The 23,846-nt window shown below is 39.0% G+C and overlaps 3 protein-coding genes and 1 pseudogene across 3 annotated transcripts; 1 reads left to right on the forward strand and 3 right to left on the reverse strand.

The window, feature by feature from the left end:
• Window positions 1–6,597: 6,597 nt before the first annotated feature.
• Window positions 6,598–7,287, reverse strand: LOC146722795 (uncharacterized). Its single transcript, XM_085483853.1, has one exon. The coding sequence runs from the start codon at window positions 7,285–7,287 to the stop codon at window positions 6,598–6,600; it is 690 nt and encodes a 229-aa protein (XP_085339979.1).
• Window positions 7,288–7,469: 182 nt separating this feature from the next.
• LOC146722796 (uncharacterized) lies at window positions 7,470–10,247 on the reverse strand. The gene has a single exon (XM_085483854.1). It carries the CDS (start codon window positions 10,245–10,247, stop codon window positions 7,470–7,472), a length of 2,778 nt encoding a protein of 925 aa, XP_085339980.1.
• Window positions 10,248–10,379: 132 nt separating this feature from the next.
• Window positions 10,380–15,148, forward strand: LOC146722797 (uncharacterized). Its single transcript, XM_085483855.1, has 4 exons — window positions 10,380–10,424; window positions 13,472–13,607; window positions 13,703–13,832; window positions 14,803–15,148. The coding sequence occupies exons 1-4, from the start codon at window positions 10,380–10,382 to the stop codon at window positions 15,146–15,148; spliced, it is 657 nt and encodes a 218-aa protein (XP_085339981.1).
• A 4,919-nt stretch (window positions 15,149–20,067) lies between these two features.
• Window positions 20,068–20,831, reverse strand: LOC114944862 (protein GVQW3-like; annotated as a pseudogene).
• Window positions 20,832–23,846: the final 3,015 nt, after the last annotated feature.

Consider the following 23,846-nt stretch of genomic DNA (forward strand, 5'->3'; position numbering starts at 1 on the left):
AAAAAGAAGGTACCGAGACGCGCGAGGCCCGGCTCTCCACTGTTCGGTGTGCCTTAGACCAGAGAGGGTGACTCCAGGACTCCAAAACGTGCGACCCGAGGACTCGACTTCGCCGCCAGAAACTGTAAGCCGCCTCTCGAGTAGTCGTAGATCCGTGTTGGTTGGTACCGTAGATATTGATCGTGTATCGTAATTACCGTGAGTACCGCACTCTCTCATTTTTCGTATCGTTTTGTGTGTGAGAGAGCGGACTCTCTCTTTTCGTTTTTGGAGTATCGTATCGCGGGGCCAGCCGACTTTGCGTTTCGCGAGCCGAGCCCTCTCCGAAAAGTGCCGCCGACAGTCTATCGTCTCGAAAGTAATTATCATAAATTCGGGTTACCGAGATATTCAGAGTCACGTTTTTTTATAGGCTCGATTATTAGATTTTCGGAATTTGCGTGTAGCTGTCTCCGCGAGTTTGTTAACTATTTCATTGTTTTCGATTCGGCGAGAGAGTCGTGCGAGAGAGTCACGAAATTACCGTCATCTAGTTGTTATCTTGTTTTTTTTACATACCGTGCCGTATCTCGGAGTATCGTGTGGTGACCTCTGTCTATACCGCGTGCCCGCGAAAATAAGTTGGACCATCATAACGTTTACCGATTTTGTCTTTGTTTATCCCGTTTGTATATTATTGTCGCGAAATTCTCTAAGCTGTGTCACATTGTATAATATAATTACGAATAATTTTATAGATCAAGTCCGAAATACCGATATTCGCAGATCTTTATATTATATTTTTGTTTTACTACCGCTAGTTTATATATTACTGTTTGTTACATAATTATATTATCCAATTGTATGTATCCGATGTCAAATTGTAAATCCTAAGTGTCAAATATATATATCTGTCAAATTATAACACCACGTGTATGTCTCTCTATACATCTCTCTCAACCATAGACCCATCACTCCTATAGACCCGCAACTCTGTATGAAATTTGGAGAAGTGACGTTAAGTACCGTTCACAGTAGTATCGTGGCGCGTTCACATGCGCCTGGCGCCCAACTTTACCGTGAGTTAATGAACGCCCCTAAGTGCGAATAATTAACTCTTCTGATACCGATTTTTACCGTTTTATTAGTTAAACTTGGAGAATCTTTAAATTGAACGCTCCCCTGTCCGAACTTGGCGTTTCGGAGCAAGAAAAGACGTTGCAATATTTGTTAGTTATATTTTTATTGTAATTTCAACAATGAAAAATTTCTAATTCAAGTAAAAATAATCTCTAGAAATTTTTTGAATATTTAATTAGAAATTCTTTAAACTTTAATGAAGGCTCAAACGTAATTTTGTTATTCTTTATATTTGACTCATTTTAACTTCACCAATTCATTCTTCAAAGGTGCAACGTGACTTGTGATACACCCCTTATAAAAATTTATCACTAGTAAGTCCAATTAATCACTTATTTCGAGTACTTAAATTACTGCCTATCAGTATATTAAATGATACTGATATACAGTAATTTAAGTAGGTACTCAAAATAAGTGATATATTGATATACAGTAATTTAAGTTCTCAAAATAAGTGATTAATTAAACTTACTCGTGATAAATTTCGATAAAAAACTCTGTATATCATGTGCTCTAACAATAAAATAACTAAAAAGTCAAAAAATTTTTTAAAATATAAAAGTAGCCTACTTGATATGAAATGCTCCATATACATTAATTAATATATGCTAAAGACGTATATGTTATAATATATATGCTAAAGACGTATACATATACGTCTCTAGCATATATTAATTAATGTATACTAAATTTATTTTTATAATTTTCACTTAGTTTTATGATTGAAAATGACACAATTGAATCCCAGTGGACCAACAACTAAATATAGTAATCGAATATGTTTATTTATTATTGTTTCAATGTGATCGAGATATTTAAACTATCTTGATGTAGGGTGGACGCGCTCCGAATTTGGTGCGCGAAGGAAATGGCAAGTTAGGCCAGTGCCGAATCAAAAAAAAAATTCATTGAACATTCAAGTTTAACACATTATCAAAAGTATTTATTACTTCACATAGCACACGTTAAACAAAAAAAAAATGAAATCGTTAACAAGGTTATTTCATTATTCTCTTCACAACAATGCGAGTATAATACACTGAGTATGCATACGTCGATCACGCTTGTTATTCATGATCATAATTTCGAGTCTGAAATTCGAAGGAATTTTCGATAACCTTTGTTCGTCGTACACATAGAATGTTTTTTCGCACTTGTTTGTTCGTCGACTATGTTTGATTTGAAGTACACTGCTAATCTGTACGCGCAAAATATCCTCCTACACAAATATTAAATTTCCTTTAATTGTTCTTACATACGATTTAATAATCGTCATGCGAAAGAAAAACATGAGAGTATTTTCACTGACACGTGAACTTGCTTAAGTGTGAGACACTTATGTACGGTCACTGACATGTGAACCGAGAGCTGATTGAGAGTGATTATTAGGAACTATACAGTTCGTATTTAAACAATGAGTTGCGCCCTGGTTGATAGCGCGAAGCCTCGTTTTTATTGCCGGACTATCCGCGGCAATCTAATTGTATGCACAACACTCCGCGTAACTCAGTACTCGCACACAGTAATAGTCTTAGGTTTTGATTTATATCATTTAATCCGACTTGATTAATAATGATTTTCAATTGAAGAGAGCGCTTACTTATGTCGACTTTACTCTTGGAGAGACTTTCAACGACTGACTTCGCTTTTACTGCCGAAAAACCCAAAGGAATTTTGTTTTCGTGGCTTGCTACTTCTCACGTGTATTCTGCGTGATTGGTGAGAACAATAGCCATAAATACGCTTGCCGGGAGGTGCTGCCTCTCTGGCTTCATGCGAGTTATTATTGATTCGATTATCGATGCTGTCACGAAATCGATTGAATCCGTAACAATTATATTACAGATATAATACATTAGCGTTATTATTTAACAAAATATCCAATGTTGCCTGATTTAAAAAAATTTTTTTTTTTTAACTTTCCCCTAGTTCTCACTTGTGGACTGCGTCGATAGGCAAGGATGGATAACGGGGGCTTGTCTCTCCTTATTCTAATTAAAAACAAGCAATATTTATTTGTCTTTTGAATATGAGTGTTCTCCAAAGGTTTGGAATTCGTGCACGTGTTTACCGGTCGGTTCGTCGTACAAGACTGTCTCTCCGTGCTACATCGCTCTTCCTGAAAATCGCGGAAACTCGCTCCGAATTCGGCGCTTCGCCCGAGCGTACACGATACCAATCTATCGGTGTACACAACTACACAGAGCTCTCAGTAGCGTATACCGAAGGCGCGCGGAAATCACGGAAATTTAATATTTCCCAAACATTGCCCAATTGTTGAATCTGTTTAATATGACAATTATTACATGTTACATTATATACATATATTTTATATGTGTATATCGATATGTTCAGCTAGCCACATGTCATTCGAATATCGAGCCATGTAATATGTTTATAGATTTCTGTTGAAGCGTATTGCAGTAAAAAAATTAGTCTATACTTTGATTTATATTTTATTTTATTTACTAATGTGTTAAAATAACAATACAAAAACAGCGCTAAGTATTTTTTATACATCACATTTTTTTTATTTTTATTTTTTAATTTAAATTAAAAATTTTTAAACCACAATATTCATCTCAACTAAAGAGCCAAACAAATGTCTGAATAGCTCAGTTAGAAGAGCAGTCGCCCGGCAAGCGGAAGATCTCGGGTTCGATTCCCGATTCAGCCGACTTTCGGACCAATATTTTTCTCGTCTATTTCTTTACAGGGAATGTTAAGAGAAGGAACAAGGGGAATTTCTGAGATCCCAACCATAGGATTCAAATTCTTTAGTTTCCAAATTTTCTTATCTTAATTTGTCGCAATAACATCGCGTTTGGCTCTTTAGTCGAGATAAAAATTGGAGAGCTGACTTAAAAATATTCTTATTAAAAATGTTTATTTAACTTTAAATTTTATAATTTTCTAAATTTAATTTTTTGTGCCTTATATTACCTTTTTTGAATATGCGCGTTTAAATATATTTGAATTAAATAATTAATTATTGTTCGCACCCTTTGTCGCACACGATAATTTAGACACACCGTATCGGTGTTGACCTTAATGGTCGACGGAGGAGTTATCGCTTCTCAGCGACAGGGAAAGGCGGTGATAACTCGAAGGACCAAGAATAGAAAAAGGAGAGCGTAGGTCGATTGGTACTCGACGCTTTCGCGCCGATAAGGAGGAGTAAAGTCAGTGACTTGCAAGGCCGAGAATGAAGTTAATAGTTCTTTGTTGATTAACACACTCGGTTTAATTTTAAACAATAAACTTTGTACTCAATAGATAAACAGATATAATCGAAGACCCGGAGCAAGATCAAGAGTATAATCGGGATTGAGTTGCTCGAACGCACTCGCCTGCGACCTCACTGTTCGAGCTTCGCCGATTGTTTGAAAAATATTGAAAATTCGCTCGGTGGCGCTCGGCCCGATCACACTCCGATCAGGCCCGTTCGTAGTACGGAGCAGGTGACTCGCACGAGTGTCAACCGTGATCGCGACGGGGTCGTGCTTAGTATTATTTGCTCGTACGTATACAAGATTTAACTTGTGCCTATATTAGGAAGAAACAAAACCTTTTTTTTTTTTTTTTTTTTCAACAGAATCGTCGAACATGTCGATACGGTTTGCTTGTGCGCGAACATACCGCCCGCCTCGAAACTATAGTTTCGAATTAAATGAAGGATTGACAATTCGTCTCGCTTGTACGATGATGGAGAACGTATTCTCCTTGTATTACTTGCTTGGCGCCGCCCGCCATTCGCTATTGTTTTCAATGCAGATTTGATCCTTACTAAACTTATTGACGGTATTGAATAAAGTGAAAATTATTTACATGATATATCGCTTATAACTAGAGAATAACGTATGAATGATACATTTATCCTTAAGCTTATTGAATTATTACATTAAGATTGATATTAAACTGATTCTATAGAGGTTTGCCCGACTCGTCGTCGGATTGCGTCTCGATATCAATCGAAAGGATGCATAATTGTACGATAGGACGCTTATATTCGGAAGTCGCTGTCTTCACTAAAACGACGCGAGTCAAACCGTCAGAGCCCGGAAAACACTGGATTACTCTTCCTAGTTGCCATTTGCATGGCGGTAATGTGGCATTTCTCAATAATACCATGGTTCCAATTTTAACCGAAGGTTGTTTCGTTCGCCACTTGCTCCTTTGTTGTAGTGTATTTATATAATCGGCTTGCCAAATTTTCCAGAACCGTTCGACAAGTTGTCGTACAAGCTGCCATCGTGACAGGCGATTTTCAGTTAAATGTAAAACAGAGGGTTCGGGATACGTAGTTAGAGCGGTCCCGATGAGAAAGTGCCCCGGAGTCAATGACTCGTAATCATCGATAGACGCAGTGAGAGGTCCGAGAGGTCGAGAATTTAGGCATGCTTCGATCTTACTTAGAAGAGTGGTAAGCTCTTCGAAAGTTAATTTATGCGCACCGAGGAGTCGCCTTAAGTGATATTTTACGCTGCGTACTCCTTCCTCCCAAAGCCCTCCGAAGTGAGGAGCATGTGGGGGCATAAAATGCCAGGAAACTTTGTCTGATGCTGTTTGATTGAAAAAATCTGGATCTCTCAATGCGTCATTGTAAGCCCTTGCTAATTCTTGGTCTGCCCCGATAAAGTTCGTTCCATTGTCTGAATACATGTCAGACAGCAATCCTCGACGGGCACAAAACCTCGTGTAAGCATTTAAGAAGTCATGAGTTGAATATCCTCCTACCAACTCAAGGTGAATTGCTCGAGTAGCCAAGCATATGAATACTGCGATGTATGTCTTGATAGATTTGATCCCGCGACCGGATGAAGCTCGAGTGTCAGTGGGTCCCGCAAAATCTACTCCGCAATGCTGAAATGCTCGTGATGAGACTGTCACGCGAGCGCGTGGCAGTTGGCCCATGAGTTGAGTGGGGCGTGAAGCTCGTTCACGAGCGCATGTCACGCATCGATATATGACTGCTTTGACTAGTGTTCTAGCTCGCAATATTAGGTATTCCTGCTTTAGAATGGAAAGAGTCAATTGATATCCTGCGTGGAGAGATCGAACATGAGCGTCACGAATCAACAGCGTGACAAGTGGATGAGATGTAAAAAGGATAGGATGTTTTGTTTTGTATGGAAGATTTGAATTCTGCAGCCGTCCACCAACCCGGATCAATCCCTTTTCGTCAATGAACGGATCGTATAATCGTATCGAGCTTCGAGAAGAGAGTTGTTGATGTTGTCGAAGCGCTTTCAGATCGCTCGAAAACATGTCCTTTTGAATCTTCTTTAGCCAAAACAAACTTGCCCTTTCGAATTCGTTTGCTGAGACGGCGAAAGGACTTGTCTGCGTGTTATTTTCTCGTTTCGCGCTTATGCGACAATTGTCGAGGAATCGAAAAATATACGCCGTAACTCGAACGAGTTTTCGCCACCTGGAATATTCGCTTGCTAAATCCCACGACTCGTTAATTTGAGTCAATTAAACTGTAACGGATTTAGCTTCTACTATGGTCGCGTCCTGTAGCGAGAAATCAAAGACTGGCCATGCTGAAGATGGCATTTTTAGCCACTGTGGACCGCTCCACCAAAGAGTGTATGACGAGAGTTCTGTTTGTAGGAGTCCGCGCGAGGCGCAGTCAGCTGGATTCTCCTCCGATGGCACGTGATGCCATTGCGTATTTGGTAGCTTCGTTTGTACTAACGCTACGCGATGAGACACAAATGTCTTCCATTTAGAAGGGTGCTGGTTTAACCAAGATAATACTACTGTTGAATCTGTCCAGCAGTGACTCTCGATGTGCTGTAAGTTCAGCGCGACTTGAATTGATTCTAAAAGTCGCGCGAGTAAAACTACTGCTGACAATTCAAATCTCGGTATCGTCATCGGCTTGATAGGAGCGACTTTTGCTTTACTTGCGAGTAACGTAGTTGTGATTTTTCCCGAGATCGATCGTACTCGAATATAAACCGCGGCGGCATATGCGACGGACGAAGCATCGGCAAACCCGTGAAGTTCGCATTGTTCTGTGTCTGACCCGCGATTTATCCATCGAGCAATTTTTACGTTGTCAAGTGAAGCTAGTGTTATGTAAATTTCTTCCCATTCCTTTAAGCTTTGGTTTGAAATATTTGTGTCCCAATCGAGATTGAAACGCCATAACTTTTGCATAAAGATTTTCGCGGTAATCGTAACTGGGGTAGCCCATCCGATCGGATCAAAAAGCTTGGCAATCGTAGATAAAATAGTGCGTTTTGTTTTAGGCGGAATTGCCGAGAGAGATACTTGAAATTGAAAATTGTCGGTAGCGGGGTTCCACGAGATACCGAGCACATTGAAATTTTCGTTAGCATTCAGCAATTTATTGCAAGCGAGCCGTGATTCTGGGAGGAAATGTCCGTAAGCAACTCTGACTTATTACTCGTCCATTTCCTTAGCTGAAATCCTCCGCGTTGCAACAAGGCACAAACTTGATCGCGTGTTTGACGCAACAAAAGAATATCTTCGGCTCCAAAAAGAACATCGTCGACATAAATATGGTCTCTTAGAATGGAAGAGGCCAATGGAAAAGATTCTCCTTCGTCATGCAGAAGTTGTTTTAGCACTCTAAGTGCAAGAAATGGAGCTGATGCTGTACCGTAAGTGACTGTTTTTAATCGAAATGCTTGTGGTATTTTCGAGCCTTCAGTGTTCCATAAGATTCGTTGGTAATCTTGATCACGTGGATCGACCACGATCTGTCTGTACATCTTGGCCATGTCTGCCGTATAGACATATTGATACTGTCGCCAGCAAAGGATTATATCGAATATATTCGTTTGAAGCTTAGGACCTTGCAACAGATGAGTGTTAAGGGAGCTTCCGTTTGACGTTAAGCTTGATGCATTGAAAACGACTCTAAGACGTGTCGTGGAACTTGAATTGCGCACAACCGCATGGTGCGGAATATAAACGGTTTGTGGTACAGAATTTGATTTCGAAGAAACAGAAACCTTTTCCATATGTCCGAGTTCTTCATACTCTAATAGGAATGAATTGTATTCTTTCTTTAAATCGAGATTTCGATCTAATCGTCGATTTAAAGAGTTTAGCATACTTGATACAATTGAATGTGAATCACCGATATTGATCGGTGGACCTTGTTTGAATGGGAGCCGTACTATATATCGTCCGGTTTTATCGCGAGAATGATTTTCAAGAAAGTGTTTCTCACAGCGCTCGTCGTCTGGAAAAAGCTGAATTTTCTGAGGAAGTTCCTCGACTTCCCAGAATCGTTGAATATCTCGTTCAAAAGAACAATGCATTACCTTGATTGAGCTAGATCTTGAACTTTGAGTAGTAGTTCCCGATAGGACCCAGCCGAAATAAGAATTCTGCGCGATAGGCTGTCCGATCGATCCTTTGCGAACGCCGTTTCGAATTACTCTACTATATAGATCGGCCCCTATGAGTACCTCAATAGGATCGGATCCCGTTGGATTGTCATCTGCAAGATTGAGATTTCGTAAATGCTCCCATGACTTACTGAATTGTGCCCGTCGTGGAGTGTATTTCGTTAAAGAGCGCATAACAAAAGCTTGAGTGCTGAATACGGGCCCCGATTTTATGCGGGAAGTAAGTTGGATGTTAGCTGCATGTCGGCACATGCCAGCATGAACACCCCCAACAGCTGAGATCGACGTCATTGTCCGAATGCGTCGCAATCTCAGGCATTGAGCGAGTCTTTCTGTAATAAAAGATACTTCCGAACCCTGATCCAACAGAGCTCTGACGGTTTGAGTGCGTCCCGTCGGCGAGCTTATCTTGATTTTCGCCGTCGCAAGAAGAACAGGTAATGGCGACGCGTCGCTCGAAACCACCGAAAGAGAAATGACTTGTGATTTTTCGCTGGTCTGCACTGAATTTTCGCTCGAAGTTGTCGCTTGATTCGTATTCGACGAGGAGTGTGAGTCGACATGTAACATTGTATGATGTTTCTTTTGACAAGTACGGCAAGCGAATTTACTGCGGCGTTCTGCCACGGAATGATTTTTGCGTAGACAATTAAAACAAAGTTTGTTTTGTTTTACATACTCTCGACGTTGACTCACACTTTTGTCGAGGAATTTTGGACAATGATTTAGGAAATGCTGGTTTTTACACAGCCCGCACATAGGAGTCGCCGCTACCGACGCATTAGCACTGGCTACTTTATTTTCGCGACTTGAACTTGACCCTTTGATCGGTTTGAGTTCCTCAAGTGCACTCGCGCGCGATGATAAAAATGTCAGTAATTCGTCGTACGTCGCGGGAGGAGATGCTTCGTTAAACTTTAGTTTCCAAGCGCGTCGTGTGGCTTGGTCAAGCCTTTGAGATATGCAGTGAACGAGGATGTCATCGAGAATATCGGTAGAGGATCGATTTAATCGCTTTAACGACGCGATAGCTTTTTCCACTTTATTGCGCAACGCATACAATTCGGACGATGATTCGCGTAACAAGGTTGGTAACGAGAACAAGGTAGCTACATGCATCTCGATTAATCGGCGCTTATTTTCGAAGCGCGCCCTTAACGCTGTCCACGCAATGTTGAAATTATCCGCGGTCACTGATAAACTGGCTATCGCGTTGTGAGCACATCCGGTGAGATTTGAAACGAGAAAGTGCATCCGACTAAAATCTGAGAGCTCCTTATTATTTATAATTAAAGCCGTGAAGCGATCGCAAAAGCTCTCCCATTCGTCGAAGCTCCCGTTAAAGGATGGTAATTGAATGGCTGGAAGATGCTGTAACGAAAGCGCCGCAGAATCCGCATGATTCGTTGAATAATTGATAGATTGGTTCGGACTCACAGTCGGTTCTGATTCCTCGAGGCAGTTCGTCATATAGTCTATCGCTGCTTGATAGAGATCCTCATGACTCTCCATCTTGTTGGCTTGAAAATACTCCATCTTCTCCCTCTTTGCTTCAGCGTACGCTTGGAGAATCGCTGCATGAGTTTGACGGCACTGCATCCAGGTTTCCTTGAGAGAAGTCATTCGAGAGCGAATCGTTGCGGGCGTATAATTGTTTCTTCCGATCTTCTTGAAATTCTCTAATGCCCGAGAAATGGTGTGAAAGAGCGTTTGCTGTAGAATTAATGGATCGCTCATCTTGATTGTTTAATAATTCAGTCTCAATCACTGACACTCTGCTCCTTAATCCGGCTCGAAGGACCAAAACTTTATGTTCGCACCCTTTGTCGCACACGATAATTTAGACACACCGTATCGGTGTTGACCTTGATGGTCGACGGAGGAGTTATCGCTTCTCAGCGACAGGGAAGGGCGGTGATAACTCGAAGGACCAAGAATAGAAAAAGGAGAGCGTAGGTCGATTGGTACTCGACGCTTTCGCGCCGATAAGGAGGAGTAAAGTCAGTGGCTTGCAAGGCCGAGAATGAAGTTAATAGTTCTTTGTTGATTAACACACTCGGTTTAATTTTAAACAATAAACTTTGTACTCAATAGATAAACAGATATAATCGAAGACCCGGAGCAAGATCAAGAGTATAATCGGGATTGAGTTGCTCGAACGCACTCGCCTGCGACCTCACTGTTCGAGCTTCGCCGATTGTTTGAAAAATATTGAAAATTCGCTCGGTGGCGCTCGGCCCGATCACACTCCGATCAGGCCCGTTCGTAGTACGGAGCAGGTGACTCGCACGAGTGTCAACCGTGATCGCGACGGGGTCGTGCTTAGTATTATTTGCTCGTACGTATACAAGATTTAACTTGTGCCTATATTAGGAAGAAACAAAACAAAACCTTTTTTTTTTTTTTCAACAGAATCGTCGAACATGTCGATACGGTTTGCTCGTGCGCGAACAATTATAGATAAATAATTTATTTTATTTGTATATATCTATTTATCTAAATATTTTATAAAAATATATAATAACTTTACAATGTATATACATTTCAGTTTAAATTAATTACATAATTATTCATGTTATTTAAATTTAAAGATATATATATATATATATATTTTACTGAATTTATTTTGTTATTATATATATTATAAACGTTTTAATATAAAGCAATAATTATACATTTGTATCATTATAGGAAATTTATCTAAATATTATATAGTTGTCACTTACTTAGTGCAACTTTTTGATTTCACTACTTTTTGATGCTAATATTTTAACCTTTTTTTTCGTATTATTAATATAATTATTTAGCGCAATTTTTTGATTTCACTACTTTTTGATGCTAATATTTTAATTTTTTTCTAGTATTATTAACAAAAATAAAATATAATTTATAAATATAATTTTTGAGAAAATATTTTTGATGGTGATTAGTTTTTGCAAAGAATTATTTTTCCTACAAACATAATTTTTGAGAAGATAATATTTTTTATTATTATAAAACTATTTTTGCTGGGGCGAAAGATATAACTTAGCGCTTTTCTTTACGTATATATATACACAAAGTGTTTTATTTTAATTGACACATTGAAATAAGTGGAGAAAGACAATTGAAAAAAATTTCAGACAAAAGTTGTATGGTTTTAAGGGGGGCATAAGATGGTGCTATCAGCTTGATCTTGAAGAGTTACTTGAAGGTCACTTAAAGGTCACCTTCAATTTTTTAAATGGCACACCCTAATATATTTTTACACATTCTTGTAGCTTACTTCAAGAGCTTTCCAAAACACTAAGATATAATATTTTTTAATTGAAAACTTTGAGTTATTAAAGTTTGAAAGTTCCATTTTTTAGTTATTTTGACATAAATTAGTTATTTTGACATAAATTACAAAATTCTTGTAAAATATTCATTTTTTTAATCATTCTATCTTAATATTTTTTTGCACAGAATAATAAGACAAATCAATCAGTGTAAAGAAAACACAATTATAAAAAAAAAAAATAAGTAATCACAAATTTTTTTTTAACAATTGTGTTTTCTTTACATCGATTGATTTGTCTTATTATTCTGTGCAAAAAAGAATTAAGGTAAGATCAAAAAATAAATATTTTTCAAGATATTTTGTAATTTATGTCAAAATATTGGAACATTCAAATTTTAATAACTCAAAAAGTTCTTTGTGATGACTCGATTGGTCGTCACTAAACGCCGCGCATGCACAGGGCCGACCACGCTCATACAAACGGCCCCTTTCGGGGCCACCATATAATAAACGCGATGGAAACTCGCCTTTTCGCCCCACCCGACCAGCCACCCCACTCCAAGACTAGCTTGGAGGGGGTCGACTGGCGGGAATAAAAAGCGGCTCAGCCGAGGCTTCTGACCCAGTCCTGCTTCGGTCTCTCGAGCGTTCTCAGAGATCACTCCTCAAACCCTAAACTCCAAACTATCCCGGCCGACGAGCGTTCTCGTCGCGTAGGCCGAGTGTTCTCGGTCACCGGGTCCTGTCCGTAAGCCGTCCCGGCCGACGAGCGTTCTCGTCGCGTAGGCCGAGTGTTTTCGGTCACCGGGTCCTGTCCGTAAACTATCCCGGCCGACGAGCGTTCTCGTAGCGTAGGCCGAGTGTTCTCGGTCACCGGGTCCTGTCCGCGAATCACCTGCGCTCTACGGAGCTCGCCCTTTTTAGGGCGCCCGTATCCGCGTCCGCGTTGTATATATTTCGTACGTCATACCTCTTCTTGTAAATTCTAGCTATAAGTCGTGCTCGCGTCCGAATAATCTGGTCGCGTTTCGTCCGTCTTAAGATTCTCTGTACCTGTGGACTAAATAGCAAGTCTACCCCTGAAAAGTGACTCGAATAAACTCTGTTTTTTACCAGAACAACCGTGTGGTCTTTGCGAATCTGAGTCTCCCCTCTTCCCGAATCCTGGCACCGACGAGCCGATCCGTGGCGTCGGGAAAGGGTGATCCGTTACATCTGAATGAAAAACTACTTTATCATAGTGTTTTGGAAAGCTCTCGAGATAAGCTACAAGAATGTGTAAAAATATATAGTGTCCTATTTAAAAAATTGGAGGTAACTTTTAAGTGACCTTCAAGTTACTCTTCAAGGTCAAACTGATAGCACCATCTTATGTCCCCCTTAAAATCATATTTTTGTCTAAAACATTTTTGTCTAAAATTTATAGATTCTGTGATATTTTAGTGCATAGATTAAAATAGAACATTCTGTATATATAATTTAAATTTGCTGAAAACATAAACTTATCTTTTTTTATCTTTTTCCATAAATATTTTTTTCTTAAAATATTTTTTATTGATAATTTTGAACATTTGTGGATATATGTATATTCATTATTAATAATTAATGTTGTAATTAAATATATAAATATATATATATATGTATATTACATAAGCGTGCATGTGTACATATTCAATGTTTGTTTTTATATAATTTATAGTTGGAGAAAGATTTTAAAACATTACATCCAAATCGTAATTTAAAATTGTATATTGCTTGGCAAAAAATATCAAACTTTGTAATTAATAAGGTGACACCTAAACTGAAGAATCGTCTTGATGATGTCTTTACACCAGGTCAGATATTTTATATTTTTCTTTTACAATTATCTTTACTATTGTATAATATTACTATTACTAATATATTTTATATAATATTTATATTTTATTAGATGGTGTAAAAATTACAACTTTACTTTTGATGCCTTATTTGTTTCCTGTAAATACAATAAGAAACAAGAAAATACATAATTGGAGACCCTCTAGAAAAGAATCTGAAGAAGGATTTCTTCTGCATGTAAAGGTGAGAATTGAAGTAAATTGAAATAAAAAAAAAAAAAAAAAATACGCACTTACGGACGCACGCACGAACGCACGCACGCACGCAGAATGGGCCATTTTAATCCATTCAATTGAATATCTCGAAAACCAAGTCCGGGAGAAAAAAGTGTTTCAGACAAAAATTGTTTGATTTCGAGGGGGCCATAAGATGGTACCATTGGTTGACCTTGAAGACTTATTTGAAGGTCACGTAAAGGTTACTTCAATTTTTTTTAATGGGACACCCTATATATTTTTGCATATTCTTGTGGCTTATCTTGAGAGCTTTCCAAAACACTATAGTAAAGTATTTTTCCATTAAGAACTTTTTGAGGTATTAAGGTTTGAAAGTTCCAATATTTTGACATAAACGACAAAATATCTTGTCAAATATTCATTTTTCAATAATCTTACCCTAATACTTTTATGCACAGAATAATTAGACAAATCAATTATTAAGTATTAGGTCAAAATTATTGAAAAATAAATATTTGATAAAATATTTTGTAGTTTATGTCAAAATATTAAAACTTTCAAACCTTAATAACTCAAAAAGTTCTTAATAAAAAGATATTTTACCATAGTGTTTTGGAAAGCTCTCGAGGTAAGCTATAAGAATATGCAAAAATATATAGAATGTCCCATTAAAAAAAATTGAAGTGACCTTTACGTGACCTTCAAATGACTATCCAAGGTCAAACCAATGGTACAATTTTATGGCCCCCTCGAAACCATACAACTTTTATCTAGAACATTTTTCTCTCCCGGGCTTGGTTTTCGAGATATTCGTCTAGATGAATTAAAATGGTCCACCCTGTGTGTGTGTGTGTGTGTGTGTGTGCGTGCGCGCGTGTATATATATGGTATATACACATACATACACATATATTTATGGAATTAAAATTTTCAATATTAAAACAGAAATAAATGTTAATATTAATAATTTCTTTCGTAGACCATCGCATCTTGAAGCAAGATTGCAGGAGCAAACAGAAAAATTACAATCTTTTGGTCAACCCTCACAACCTATTGCAGCGATAGTAGAACCTCCTTTGGACGAAATTAAGCAATGTTTTGTTGTTATCAATACATTCAAGTATGAAGTGGAAACACCATTAAAAGCCGTGGACTTAGTCTTCAAATCATGTAATGCTTTGAATATAAAATATCCCTTAGAAGTAGGACAACTTTTCATGTTTTTGCAAAGAGCTATATTTGAAACTGTATGGAATAAATATAAAAATTCGCAGCTCACTTCTTCTGTTCTGGCGTTAATTCAAGAATATAAATCACTATAAAGTTTTATTGTTAAACTGTTAAGGGAAACACGCATCATGCCTATTTGCTTCTTGTGCAAAGAGACTGTATATTCTGTAAATAGTTTACACACGCCTTTTAACGTTAAACATTATACACATTCATTTATTACATTTAAATGCGGCGAACATGGACGCATTAGAGAATAGTCAACTTGGAATTCGTTAAAAAAACACTTGATTGGCCCAAATCATAACTTTTCTCTGTGGCCTATTACTGAAGAACATGCTTATGTGCAACCTATACAATCTACTAATATAGAACAGAACGACAATTTAATTCCATACATTGATACTCATGAAAATACAAGTGTTTGTGAAATATTCTCAGAAGATACTGTTAACAAAAATTCATTGATAACTCTTATTGACTTTAAATCTATTGTAAGAAATCCAAGTAATGCTTTCATTGCAAAATTATACAGTAAATCTTCAATTCCACGGATTCCACATTCAATCTATTATTGATGATAGTACATTTTTTTGTCGAATGGTTATATTTCTATATTTAAAGAAAAAGTTTTTTTTGCAGTTGAATGCACCTCATTCTATTAATAAACAAACAATACAAGAAATCACAGCAATGTTTGATATAATAAAGAATCCTTTCCATCACCTTCGAAATGAGTATCAACGTATGGAATATTTAAAAACTTGTGGCAATTATATAGTTCCTATTGAGTATTGTATAAGTAAAAGAAGAGTGTCTAAAAACACTGGAGAATTTGTCGTAAAACATGTAAAAGATATTTGCGGTTATTTCATACCTTTAAGGGAACCTTTAAAAAAATTTTTTGAATTGTCTGATGCTTTTACTGCTACGATGCATTATATTAACTCGCTTAAAGATTCTGATACCATCAGAAACTTTATTCAATCTAAATCTTTGGCAAGAAAAAAAGAAAAGCTTTACAGATTATGCTATTGTTTTTCCATTATTTATATACTATGATGATTGGAAAGTAAACAATCCTTTAGGCTCTCACTCTACTTCACTTGGAGGAGTATACGGTTGCATATCATGTTTGCCGCCTGAATGCGTGTCGCAATTGGAAAATATCTTTTTAGTTCTCTTGTTTAACACAAAGGACCGTAAAGAATTTGGAAACAAACGAACATTTGCACCTTTAATTGAAGAATTGATTTTTTTAGAGTAGGTCGGAATAATAATTGATGTTAATGGGAATCATCATAAAATTTATTTTGTGCTAAGTTTGTAAACATCGTTACTTTTGTAATCTACAATATGATACGTATTCATTGAACAGACGACTGGCTGACTAACTAACAGATACTGTACTGAATTTCATACTCGATGCTATACAAATACTTTATTTACAAAACAAGCAGTCGCGTATTTTGACGAGTTGAAGGTCAGTAATCCTGTTTAACATAACCGACTTCAAAATATTAGTCAGTACACCTTGTGATTTTTTCCTTTGGGGATATATTAAGGACATTGTCTACGCAACTGTTCCTGAAAATGAAGAAGAGTTACGACACAAAATCACTAGAGCTGTTAAAGGCATTACAGCAGAAATGCTGCAGTCAATAATAAATATTATAAAACGCGTTGAATATTGTATTGAACATGATGGTCAAAATTTCGAGCAATTTAAGTGTTAATAAATGTTCTATAAACAAACATTGTATGTTTTCTTCTCCAAACTCTCTTTGACATTTCAAACCGTTCAAAAATACTTAGAATCCAACTTACTACTTTCATACATAAAATGTCAATTATCTCGTAAACGATGCATAGTAGGAATTTTTTACTACATATGATTTTTGTCGCAAATAATCCCTACTATACAAATATGCATAAAAAATTATAGATATCCATTTAAAAAAACTATGTTAATCTGCATAACTCGAAAGGACCACGAGTAGAACAAAAATTATTACGCGCACTTTGTAGCTGACTTAGAGCCGTGCAAATTCTTCTTATTAAACTTTCTTGTAACTTCAACCAATTGCGAGATATTTGCTCAGACATCTATGGACAGACACCCTGTATATATATATATATATATGTCGTAGCCCGATAGCGAAATTAGCCAATTAGCTAAAAACCTAGGCGTTTAGCTAAATGCCGCCTGTTAGGCTAATCGAGGACGATATAGTCTAATGGCCTGGAAAATTCAGCCTGTTAGACGAGAAGTCGGCTTTTCGCCAAACGGCCTGGCGCGCTGTAGGCGATTAGAGAAATGCTTGTTTTGGAGCTCGATATGTTGTCAATTTATTGTTTGTAAATATCCCAGTGGGTCTTAAGTAAATCATCACAGAGCTCGTTGTATATTCAATTTTTTTCGTTAGTTGGCAATCAATAACAGCCATGGCAAGTTATATGCCAGTAAACCGCGATGAGTCTAACGAAAAATTAGATCAATTCTATTCAAATCGACCAGGCAGTAATCGAACAGTGTGGAGGCGAGATCAGATGATCAACGTTATGAAAGTTCTGCAGGAAATTCAGGTTCCAAGTACTAAAAAGACAGTATCTCATTATCATTACGCGAAGAAGTATGAGCTAGCAAAAATTGGAACGGAATCGTATGTAATTTTAAAACGGAAAACTTCGAATGAGCCAGTTATTTACGTAATAGCGATGGAGGATTACTACGATAAATTGTTAGAAGCTCACATTCAAACAGGCCATGGCGGAAGGGATAAGATGCAGTATTACATTAAAGAAAAGTCCAGGATAACGAAGGTGGCTTGTGAAATATTTGTGTCTTGCTGCGGGACATGTAACAGAAAGAAGGTTGCTCCAAAACGAGGAGTTGTGATAAAACCAATACTGAGCGATGGATTTAATGTTCGCGGACAGGTGGATTTAATTGATTTTCAATCTTGTCGCGATGGTGAGTTCAATTGGCTACTAAACTACCAAGATCACGCTACCAAGTTTTTGCACCTTTGACCCTTGAGATCCAAGCACGCAGCTAACGTTGCTGAAGAATTGTCGAAAATCTTCTTTACATGGGGAGCCCCGACTATTTTGCAGAACGATAATGGTCGAGAATTCGTGGCTGCAGTAATACACGAACTTGTTTCCATCTGGCCTCACTGCAGGATTGTTCATGGGCGTCCGCGACACCCACAGAGTCAAGGTAGTGTCGAAAGGTCAAATGCGGACGTTGAAAACATGTTAAGAGCCTGGATGATCGATAATGATTCGATAAATTGGGGTCATGGTTGCTACAAAGTACAAGTAATGGCTCTCATATATATAATTAAATTAATATTGTGTTCTTGAATACATACTTGAAAATTTACATACTTTAAATATTGATTTCAGTGGCAAAAGAATACATTGCGACATAGAGTCATAAACAGGAGCCCGTACGAAGCTCTACTTGGACCGATAAAAAGCGGCATAAGAAATACATCTTTGCCTGATGAAATTTTAAATTTGCTTCAAACAGAGGAAGACTTGGAGCAAGCTCTGGAGGAGCAGAATGTACAATTGAACGCGAGGTAATTGACTTAAAATAAATATAATAGAACTAGATAAATATAATATAATAGAACTCATATAGTGATTTGAACTTTAGTGTTGAGTAGTGCGAAGACGTAGGCAAAAGAAAAAGAATGCGAGAGGATGAAGAAGAGGAAAGAGAGGGACCACAGAAAAAGCGACAGGTAGACGACTCGAGCAGTATACTTTGCACAAAGTGCAAAATGGAAATGCATAGCGACCGCGGACAGATTGCTACCTGTTCATTGTGCGCTAGGGGCGAACAGCTACTTGACACTCGGTCAAATTGTTTCGAGCGTCAAACGACAGAGGCCGAAAAAATGGTTACCTGTTCGAGTATCATTTTTCCACCCCTTCAGATCAATGACACTATTACATTATCTGTTCCCACTGTTGACCGTGGGCCTCTCGATTTTAATAACATATTTGGCGTTGTAACTGATACCAAAAATGACGTATATCAAATTGGAACTAAGAATGGGATATTGAAAGGATGGTTCCCCCGTATTGAAATTGCAAAATCGGGCACTAATCTTATTACCATGGCTGACGTTCCCAAAAATGTTCTTCTTACTTTGAGGGAAGCTGCTGCGAAGCAGTCGGCAAGTGGTGGACAGGGATATAAAAAATGCAATTGCAAAATTGCTAAAAATCAGTGTCAGACAAATAGATGTGCATGTTTTAAAGCAAAAATTCTTTGCAATTCTCGTTGCCACAGTAACGCATTTTGCATTAACAAATAGTAATGTAGTAATAATTGTGTAGTAAATAAATTGACAACATATCGAGCTCCAAAACAAGCATTTCTCTAATCGCCTACAGCGCGCCAGGCCGTTAGGCGAAAAGCCGACTTCTCGTCTAACAGGCTGAATTTTCCAGGCCATTAGACTATATCGTCCTCGATTAGCCTAACGGGCGGCATTTAGCTAAACGCCTAGGTTTTTAGCTAATTGGCTAATTTCGCTATCGGGCTACGACATATATATGTATACGAGGGCGGTCCAATAAGTACTTAGCCTACAAAAGAAAAACGAAAATTTTGGAAAAGTTGCGATTTATTTCTTAACATAGTCTCCTTTTAGCTCGATACACTTGACCCAGCGATGCTCCAACTTCTTTAACCCATCTGAAAAATACGTTTTCTCGAGGTCTGCAAAGTAGGCCTCCGTGGCGGCGATGACCTCCTCATTCGACTCAAATTTCTGCCCGGCGAGTGACTTTTTCAAGTTTGGAAACAAAAAAAAGTCGCACGGGGCCAAATCTGGAGAATACGGTGGATGGGGCAGCAGTTCGTAGTGCAATTCGACCAATTTGGCCGTGGCGACGGCGAAGGTGTGAGCCGGTGCGTTGTCATGGTGGCAGAGCACTTTTTTCTTCGCCAAATGGGGCCGTTTTTTCTGCGTCGAATCGGCCAAATAATTCAGCATAGAAAAGCCCTGTGACCGTTTTGCCCTTCTCCAGGTAGTCGATGTAGATCACACCTTGTGAATCCCAGAAAACGGTGACCATCACCTTTCCGGCTGATAGGACAATCTTCGCCTTCTTCGGAGCACGTTCGCCGGGTAAAGTCCACTGTTTCGACTGTTCCTTGGTCTCTGGTGTGTACCAGTGGATCCATGTTTCGTCGACGGTCACGAAACGACGCAGAAACTCCTTCGGATTGCGCTTAAACAGCGTCAAACACTGTTCTGAAATGGTCTCACGGTTGCGCTTGTTGTCCGGAGTGAGCAAACGCGGCACCTATCGCGCCGACAGCTTTCTCATGCCCAAAATTTCATGCAGGATATGACCCACGCGGTCTTTTGAGATGCCTACTGTTTCAGCTATCTCGCGCACCTTCAATCGGCGGTCTACCAATACGAGATCGTAGATTTTTGTCACGTTATCCTCCGTGGTAGCCATTTTCGGGGCACCTGGGCGTGGCTCATCAAAAACCGACGTGCGACCACATTGAAACTCGTTAAACCAATTTTTGACGGTCGCCATCGAAGGAGAAGAGTCACCGTACACTGCATCCAAGCGCTCTTTGATTTCGCTGCGCGATTTCCCTTCCAAAAACAAGAATCGAATCACCGACCGATATTGCTCTTTTTCCATTTTTCTAAAATCCGCGGACACGCCCGCTTCCACACGCGGTCAAAACAAAACTACGAGTCCGATTCGGCTGAAATTTTGACAGTAGCCGTCTACGAGAATGTACTACACGATAGTAAATCTCTCTTGCGATACTGGCACCATCGGGCGGTGAGACTAAGTACTTATCGGACCGCCCTCGTATATATACATATATCTGAAGTGATATATATATATATATATATATATATATATATATATATATATATATGTGTATACTTTATTTATTTTAATGGAATTAAAACAAATATAGTAGGCCAACTGAACGAGCAAAAAATAAGATTTAAAAATTTTTTTATTAATAGTTAAATAATTAAAATTATCATTCCGTTACAGAAACAATATAAATCGTAAACGTTTCGACTGCACTACAGTCTTTTTCAATACATAAAAATTAAATATTAAAATACAAAGTTAAATGTTAAAAATACAAAGTTAGTTAAATATTAAAATATAAAATTAAAACGATTCTTCGCTGTTGACCAATAGATGTGCAAGACGATTAGTCTGAGATGCCAAGTTATGTAGCACCCCCGACGGGGTCGAGAGGTGAGGACGTGCCTCCCCCTTCCCGGCCGTCGGCAGCTGTACCTCGCGGTGCGGCTGTTAGCGGCGGTAGGAATCGGGGGAGGGGCGCCCGAATGATCTCGGCGTCGATGTTCGACGCCGGATAAGGGTGTCGGGGGGGGGGGGGTGCGCGGGCGTAGGCTCGCGCTCTGCCCCCCGGCAGCCTCTTGAGGGGGGGGGAGGCGGTCGCGCTTCCCGCGCTTAGGCGTGGGGTGGGCGATCGTCCTCCCAGAAGAGGAGCCCCCCCTGGTTGCGGCCAAATCCTAACTCCTACGGGAGCGGAGGAGGCTGCAACTGGGGGGGGGGCCGAGGGGGGGCCACGTGTCCCTGGCGGGCGGGTATTGCCCTCCCGTCTGGGGCGCCTAAGCCCCTCTCAAGGACGGAGACGTGACGTGTGGGGCCCTCTCACTGGAAGCCACAAGGCACCGGTGGGAGGGCAACACCGTCCACGGAAGGGGGTTTCTCTCCTTCTGAGAGGAACCTCCTGATGAGGGCTCTCTCAGTGAACCGCCGAACCGGACCACCCTCTTGGGGGTCCGGGGGTTGCGACACTGGGGGGGGGGGCGAGGGGCGATGGCTCGAGCGGGAGTTCTCGAGCCATGGCTCCGCCCCTCAAACTTTTTGGGAGGGCGCGGCATGAGGTCGATGTCGCCTCGTGCCGCAACCGCGTCGACACCGCACAGTCATTGACTGTGCGGTCGGGGAGGTGTCTCGGCCGCAAGGTTGGGGCGGCTCCCCGGAGATTTATGGGCGGGGGGGTGGTTTCCGAGACGGCATGGGTTACCAGCATCCTCGGCACCCCCCATCCAAACGCCCCGAGTAGGACATCCTCTGGGGTTTTAGTGCGGTAGGTCCTGTCCCGGCTCTCCGGCCCGCTACGGCGGACCGGCCAGACGGAGGTGCGGGCCGGCCAGGCGGGGCAGGGAGTCCCACATAACCCTCACCTTTACCCGGAGGTGAGTGGTACCATGAGGTTTCCCCAGAGTAACCAAAAAAAAAAAAATGCCAAGTTATGTGACATTTAATCATGCTGCGGATGGAGTCCGTCGAGAGACTATCTTCTCGGTGCACGTGCACTAAGTACGCTCCGTACCTAAGTACTGAAAAAGGTGGTAAATTTTCGGTTTTTAATACCAAAAACATTATTGGTGTATTGTTTTTAATGCTTAGTTCACTAGTAAGTGGAGGCAAATTGATTGAACAAGTATTTTGTTTAAAATAAGCCTCTTAAATATTGACATGTGCTCTGCCTGTCTAGTGCATGATATTGACAGGTAGGGAGGACAATTGACATTATGACTTAAAAGTGTGTTAAAAGTGGATTATTATACTGTGGGATTATTTGTTACTATGTTCTTGACTATATATAATAATTTCAAATAGTTCTATTAAGTATTTAATTCATAATTAATGAAATTGTGTGGAGACTATTGCTATCTCTCTCACACCAGTGGACTTACACTTGACGTATATTTTTCTTGACTTTAGATATTTTCTGTGTGTTGGAATATATTTTTAATACATTCCTATGACTGTTTATTAGTAACTGTGAAAATTTGGAGTGATAGAGTTTGTTAGTTTGACTGGAAATTATACTTTTCATTTATATCTGTTGCTGTCTCTCTCACTCCAGTGGACTGCAGTGAAAGTTTATATTTGTGGTGTTATAAATTTTCCACATGATGGAATATATTTTTAATATACTCTTACGATTATTTGTTAGTGTATGTGAAAATCCAGACTATCAAAACTTATTAGTTTGTTTATAAATGACAGCTGCAATTCCAAACTATTGCCATCCTTGTCTGGCTTGGGGCAAATCTATCAAAAATCTTTGGGCTCTCCAATAAGCTGGTCGGAATTTTTTACGGTGAAGTAGACATTTTATATATGTTATTGACAATTGCAAGTTGTTATCTAGTGACTAGGAATAGTTGAAATAATTTTAGTTATTGTTAAAATTGAATTATTAAATTGTAACTGTTTTCCACTAGACTAATGCGCTCGCGTGCTCAAAAGTGGGTTGGCTGCATTTGCGTGTGTATCCGCTGGCAGCCTCTCATTGGCTTTGCTAACTGTAGTTATTTTCATTTAAAATCTGACTTTTAAACCTTTAATAAGTTATAAGTGCCTTTTATTGCCTTATAAACAATAGACACATAATTATATAAGTGTTTTCTATGTGACTTACATAAATATATAACATTTTTTCATTAAATAAGTATATTGAAATAAATTGCACGTGGCAGTTCTTGCTACAGCGCATTTGTTCTGCGCAGTGCGCGCGTGCTCAAGTAGGTTGGCAACCTGCCTGTTAAGTGCTGGCAATCCTTCATTGGTTGATATATTAAATGCGCGAAATTTTGATATGTGATAATTAATAACATAATTATCAATTGAAATTATTGAAATCAAGTATAATAGTTATAGATTAGACAATAAATAAGAATATTTAAGACATATATATATAATCTATTAACAATTAAAATGGACTAGTAA

Source organism: Nylanderia fulva, unplaced genomic scaffold (genome assembly GCF_048542155.1).
Source record: "Nylanderia fulva isolate GAGA-0341 unplaced genomic scaffold, ASM4854215v1 Scaffold270, whole genome shotgun sequence".
In the NCBI taxonomy this organism is placed as follows: domain Eukaryota; kingdom Metazoa; phylum Arthropoda; class Insecta; order Hymenoptera; family Formicidae; genus Nylanderia; species Nylanderia fulva.

What these genes read in the sequence shown, in the direction of transcription:
- LOC146722795 (XM_085483853.1), bottom strand. Translation starts at nt 7,287, where the DNA reads ATGCAAAAGTTATGGCGTTTCAATCTCGATTGGGACACAAATATTTCA.
- LOC146722796 (XM_085483854.1), bottom strand. Translation starts at nt 10,247, where the DNA reads ATGAGCGATCCATTAATTCTACAGCAAACGCTCTTTCACACCATTTCT.
- LOC146722797 (XM_085483855.1), top strand. Translation starts at nt 10,380, where the DNA reads ATGGTCGACGGAGGAGTTATCGCTTCTCAGCGACAGGGAAGGGCG. An exon ending in CTCAGCGACAGGGAAGGGCG is followed by an intron (nt 10,425 to 13,471) that starts GTGATAACTCGA and finishes TATAATTTATAG; the next exon opens with TTGGAGAAAGATTTTAAAAC. An exon ending in GGATTTCTTCTGCATGTAAA is followed by an intron (nt 13,833 to 14,802) that starts GGTGAGAATTGA and finishes TAATTTCTTTCG; the next exon opens with TAGACCATCGCATCTTGAAG.